The sequence below is a fragment of the Gymnoscopelus braueri genome (genome assembly GCF_963280865.1).
Source record: "Gymnoscopelus braueri genome assembly, chromosome: 6".
In the NCBI taxonomy this organism is placed as follows: Eukaryota; Metazoa; Chordata; class Actinopteri; order Myctophiformes; family Myctophidae; genus Gymnoscopelus; species Gymnoscopelus braueri.
Window position 1 is genome coordinate 13,718,736 of NC_137607.1, and position 6,000 is coordinate 13,724,735.

At 41.7% G+C, this 6,000-nt stretch overlaps 1 protein-coding gene across 2 annotated transcripts in view; it reads left to right on the plus strand.

Annotated features, from left to right (window-relative positions):
- The window catches only part of chd1l (chromodomain helicase DNA binding protein 1-like), a 32,343-nt gene extending 27,033 nt beyond the window's left edge, over positions 1 to 5,310 (plus strand). For both annotated transcript variants that reach the window (XM_080430160.1, XM_080430161.1), the window contains 7 exons: positions 246 to 344; positions 564 to 634; positions 804 to 918; positions 1,416 to 1,524; positions 1,879 to 2,135; positions 3,268 to 3,353; positions 4,980 to 5,310. In XM_080430160.1, the coding sequence (XP_080286286.1) occupies positions 246 to 344; positions 564 to 634; positions 804 to 918; positions 1,416 to 1,524; positions 1,879 to 2,135; positions 3,268 to 3,353; positions 4,980 to 5,102 (860 nt within the window). In that variant the 3' untranslated portion in view covers positions 5,103 to 5,310. The remainder of the gene's footprint in view (positions 1 to 245; positions 345 to 563; positions 635 to 803; positions 919 to 1,415; positions 1,525 to 1,878; positions 2,136 to 3,267; positions 3,354 to 4,979) is intronic.
- The last annotated feature ends 690 nt before the right edge of the window (positions 5,311 to 6,000 follow it).

The window sequence follows — 6,000 nt, forward strand, 5'->3', positions numbered from 1 at the left end:
CTCTTAGTTCTACTGGATCTCTTCTCCATTAGTCCCTCCCTAACATTTAGTCTAGTTTATATTTGTTGACGATATTGTCAATATATTTAGTGTTAGTTTTAGTCATCATAGCTTAGTTTTTATTACATTTTTATGTAGTTTTCGTCAGTGAAAAAAGGTAGTCGACGAACATTTTTCGTCATAGTTTTAGTCGAATAAGTCAACACTGGTGTGTACATTGTGTTGTGTTTGTATCTTGTCTCTAGATGACTCAGGTCGCTGGGGTAGAGGAGGTCTGTTCACAGCCCTCGAGGTGAGGTCAGACGAACCACGCAAACAGTACGAGTTGGCCGGCTCCATGAAAGGTAAGAATTAGTTTTGGTGTCGTTCAGACTTCAAATCTGAAACCAATCTGACTCCAAACTGATACGCCCCAAAAAAAACTGATTTAGGCTGCCAGTGTGAGCATAGCCTAAACACTCCTATGTATATTCCCTGCTTTGAGCTCTTCATGGCTTTATATGCTCTGTCTGTGGTGCTGGTGAAGGTCATTCTAACTGTGTTAACTTCTCATGTGTTTTCAGACTTGGAGCTGGGGAATGTGCTCCTCTTCCCCATAGATGACAAACAGTCCAGAATGGATGGTCAAGACCTGGTAGGTGTTAACTAAATAGTTTTTGTTTTTTTTCGACATTACTTTTCCCACCACTGAATACAGGTGTGCTTTGAGATTTTGATGTGCCCATTGGTGTGCCATGGGCACGAAAAGTGTGCAAACCACTGAGGTATGGTGTAGTGGATAAGCTGTTGTGCTCTGTCCTCAGCTGGCTCTCATCGTGGCCCAGCAGAGGGACAAAGCTAACAACCTGTCTGGAATCCATCTCACTGCCCTGGATGAAGCTCTGGTGAAGATTCAGACAGCAGCAAAGAAAAAGAAAGGTACAACATGATGCACTATTAATTAAAATGATTGTTTATCTCTAGGAGCAGCAGTAGTTTTGCTTGATTTTAGTTGGGTCATTCATATACAGTACATTAGCTTTCATAATATGCAGAATGCAACTTAAAAGTGCGTTATAGTATTGAGAGCAATAGACAGGCTGTTACTATGTTACTTTTCAGGAAATGGAAACAAAATGACCCGTGTTCCATTATAATTATTATTTTGTCACAAGCTCAGACAGACTTAACCACCTTCAACCTGGTGGCCCTATTTTGGGGTCATTATAAGTCATAATAGGCAAACATAAAAATATATAATAAATAGCAGATCTATAAGTATAACCTTGTAGATGGGCTTATTTTATAATAAAAAAAAGTCAGAATGAATTTCGGACATAGAAGGTTACCGACCCTGCAGCGACGATATGTGGCCACTGATGACACGTGTCAGTGTCAAGTCACATGATCACAGTGCCCTGTGTGTTTGTCCTCAGCGAGCGTCCACCTGCCCCGCCTCGGCCACGCCACCAGGGGGTTCAACTGGTACGGCACGGAGAGACTCATCAGGAAACACCTGGCGTCCAAAGGAATCCCCACCTTCATGTATCCTGCAGCACTCAGCCTGAGTTTGGAGGGAAAACCAGGGGAAATGCATTATGCGTCATGCTACCGAAAATAGCAGATCTGCAAGCTCACAACGCGACGCGTTGCAGTGTTGATTTTGACAGCAATTTTTTATTTCGTTTTAGTCATAGTCTGTTGAATAAAATTCCATTTAGTTTTAGTCATATTTTAGTCACCTGAAATGTTTTTAGTTTTTGTCTAGTTTTAGTCGACTAAATATCATAAGATTATAGTCTACTAAATCTACAGTTGATTTGGACATACAAGGTTTCCCCCCGACAGCAACGATAACTTGTTTTTATTTAATGCTTTGTCCTTGACCCCAAGTGCCAGATATTACCACAATAGAGCGGCCAGGAACACAGGAACCCCGAGTCGAGCGGCCGTGCCGAAGGCCTCACCTTCACCGGGCTCCTCGCCGACGTCACCGACCCCTGGATCGGAGGACAGCCCGACCCGGGACACGGAGGAGGAGACGGACGCCCCCGGACCCTCTGCTCCCTCCCAGCTGCCCAGCTTCATGAACGGAGTCCGTGTGTTCTTCTACAACCTGGCCGCGTCCGAAAGGAAGAGGCTGGCACGCTACCTCGTCACATATCCTAACTCAGTGGTTCTCAAACTTTTTCATGTCAAGGACCCCCAAAATGTATTTAGCCGCGGACCCCCATCTGAAAATATGTTGTGCCAGAAGCAAAGGTTTGAGTTACAAATGTAACTGTAAATGTAAAAATTGTATATACCATTTTTTTTCCAAAAAAATGCGATTGTAGATCTGCTATTTTTGAACAGCCAAAGTATAAAATAATGGTTAAAGTGGTTAAAATTATTGTGAAGCACATTTTTTTCTGGGGACCCCCTGGTATCCCCCAAGGACTACTTTTAGATTTGTTTTTATTTAGTTTAAGTTTTTCAGGTATTATGAGTAGGGATGCACCGATATATCGGCCACATATCGGTATCAGCCGATATTTGCCGTTTTTACTCTATGGTGTTTGTGATATGAAATGTAAGCTTACCATAATCACAGTAAACATTTTCATGTCATATTCAAGGGCTTTTTTTTTAACTAACACCAGTCACTTTCAGTTCAGCACAGCTGAGGTGTGTGTGTCACTGTCCAGCTGACGCTCGTTGACACTCGTTAATGTTACTTGCATCAAGGCAATTATGTTGCAATTCTGAACAGTTATTTCTTGAAGACTTATTTGTTTGTAAACATCGGTATCGGTATCAGCCAAGAATTTCCATAGCGGTGAATCCCTAATTATGAGGAAAGCCTTGATTTATAGAAGCTGAAAAGGGTAGGATGAAAGAATGCATGACATCACATGGCGGAAAAACTAAAACAAAGACGATTTTATTTCATAGTTAGCTTTCGTTTTAGTTGGTTTTGCAGTGTTCATTTTAGTTTTACATTTAGTTTAGGTTTACTTTAGTTTTTATTTTAGGTTCAGTTACACACTTATATTTGCTCTTTTAGATTTAGTCTTATAGCCTTTAGTTAACTATAATAGGGCTAATAGTCAGCATGTAACAAAGTTACGTTTAATTCATACGCCATCGTACCACAGGGTTGATCAACAGCTAACAACGTGATGCAACGCATTGTTTGCTGCACATCAAATATTTGTTGTACCGTTATACAGTGTGTTATAAGTTAGCCTTAAGACTTGTGTTTCATTGACCTTCAGACTGTGCTAGACAGCTCCTTAACAGAGCCCTTCACTTATGACGGTGATGAAGAGGAGATCCTGAGTTCAGAGGTCACGCACATTGTTGCCGAGGTGGAACACAGCGTCCACACACAGGTTAGTGTTACCTGCTTCATCACCAGAATGTTTCAGCAGAACATCTTTATTCATGGACACAATATAAACAAGGACACTGGAAAGCAGATTATTAACCACTATGAACCCGATCGTCCCTATTCTGGGGTGAAAAGATTTGGCGTTAACAGAAGTGGGCCTAGTATAGAGCCGTGGGGGACCCCGGTCAAGTAAGTATATAGGGTTTAAATGGTACATAGAAAGTACATAGAAACTGCATGAAAAACTGGGATAAGTCTCAACTGTGTACAGTCTTTAATGTTAGTGAATGGAAGTTATATGACCAACGTTTGGAACTACTTAAGCTGCCCCATAAAAAAAAGAAAAATAACTAGAAAATGTGCTCCTCGGAGCACAAGTCTCCGCCAGCAGACAGCACGGGTCGTCTTGGTAGAACGGGTCGTCTTGGTAGAATGCGCGTGGTTTTTGGTGTTCTGCAGGGGCGACTGAATATGTAGTGTCTGCATCTAAAACATTTTCTTCTTGAAGCAATGTGTCATATGGGAGTCGTCGTAATTGACTGGTTTGTTCAAATGCTTGTCTGTCTTCTTCATCTTCATTGTCTTGAACAGTTTCAGCAGTTGATTGGTGTGTTTGATCTATGTCAGTTTTCTCTAGTGCTACATAATGTATTTGATCAAGGTGGCCAATTGTTACAGTATTAAGACTTCGGCCTTGTTGTGGGATCAATTCAACTCTATAGTCCTCTTCTGTGTTACTGTTGTAGATGAGTATGCTTTCTTAGCTTTGGCCTTCTGCGCCTTTGCTTGACCAATGTTAGGTGTTCTCAGAGGGACACACACACGCACGGACGGGTGATTTGTACTGGAAGGTACTGTTCCAATCAAGACTGATTGATCCTGTCTTACCTCACTTCAAAAACATGAATGTTTTTTTGAAGTGACACACCTATTTATAGGATTTTATTTCGTCATGCGTCCCTCTAGCCAATCAAAGGCATTGGTGTCAACATATTGACACGTGTCACGTGGAGCTTGACCAATGTTAGCTTAGCTAGGAGGGAGGTGAACACACGGCGGGACGAAGCGAAAACATACTCTCCGCCTCCGGCGGAGACAATAATACTAAAAAATCAATTAAGTAACATTTTAAGTAACATTTTACCAAACTAAACTGATGGAAGCTCACTTAAAAAATAAGTAATTTTTTTTAAGTGAGTGGTGCTATTTACGAGTTATGAATTTCATCATGCGTCTCGCTAGCCAATCACAGTACTGAGCAAAGGGTCTGAATACTTCTCAGCCAATCACAGTACAGCGAAAGACAAATTTTCACGACGGAAAGAAAAACTTTCACCACGGGTCCCAACCCCACTTATAGGAGCGGCTACACCCCTCAAAAATAGAACAGCCATAGCGTCTATCATCTAGAAGAAAAAACAGGCGACAAACATGGAATCCAAGTCAGATTTTCACCCACACCTGATTCAGATTCCTATAAATAGCAGCCTGCGGTGCACAACACAACACAACAACACAACATGCCACTGCAACGTGTTGTTTCTTGGCTCAGCCTCAGTACTGGGTGCGTTCGTGTGTTGATGTGGTGTTTACTGACGGTGTGATCATGTTTGTGTTGGCACTACAGGAGCTGGGGGACATGATGAGACGCTGCCCTCAGGCTGTGGTTGTCCAGAAGAGCTGGCTGGAGGCCTGCTTCTCCAGGCAGAGAACAGTCAACACTGCTCCGTTCCTTCATCAGCTCAGATGATAATAGGGGCAGGGGGGGGGGTCTTCAATGTCTTTTCAGGCCAAGGACCCCTTAGCTGAGAGAGCGATGAAGCAGGGACCCCCCCTCCCCCCCAACTACATATTGGATTCATGTTAATTTGTATTTTCAGAAAATACAATGTACCTTTTCAGTCAATACTTTGTAAACTTGACCTTTGGTCGAAAATAGCCGATCTACAAGCTCACAACGCGTCTGCCGATCTACGACGTGTCTGCGACGCGTTGTGAGCTTGTAGATCTGCTATTTTTGGCTAATGTCCCCCCCAGAATAGAGATGCGAGGGTTCAAGTGATTAATGCAAAAATAAAAAAATAAGTCCCTATGATACAAAGATTTGGCGCCCCCCCCCCCCTGCTGTATCTCTGAGGACCCCCTAGGGGTCCCGGACCCCTTGTTGAAGACCCCTGTTATAGGGTGTATCTATCCACTTTGCATTTCAGTCACTTCTCAGGTTGAGCCCTCAAAAGGAAAATGTATGGTTGTAAAAATCATAGCACTGACAAAATAATAAATGTTATTCTTGTTCATGTTTATGTGTTGTATGCCTGTGTTACTTAAATACGCTTTGCCTTTGTTAGTCTCTAGTAGTCATGGCTTTGTTTAGTCTTTATTTATATTGCACATTTAAAAACAACCGCAGTGTTTTCCAGTCAAGGATGGTCAAACAACCTGAAAAAAACTAACAAACATGAAAACCATAATAAATAATAGTCCACAAAAGCAAGACTAAAATATGAAACTCATAAATCACAATGGAATTATAAAATCAAAACACATCAGAACATTTTGAAAATTGAAGAGAAACTTCAAACTGAACAAAACAACTGATTAAAGTGTTGTAAGAGGGTATTAAAATACATTCAATGTAAAACCATTCA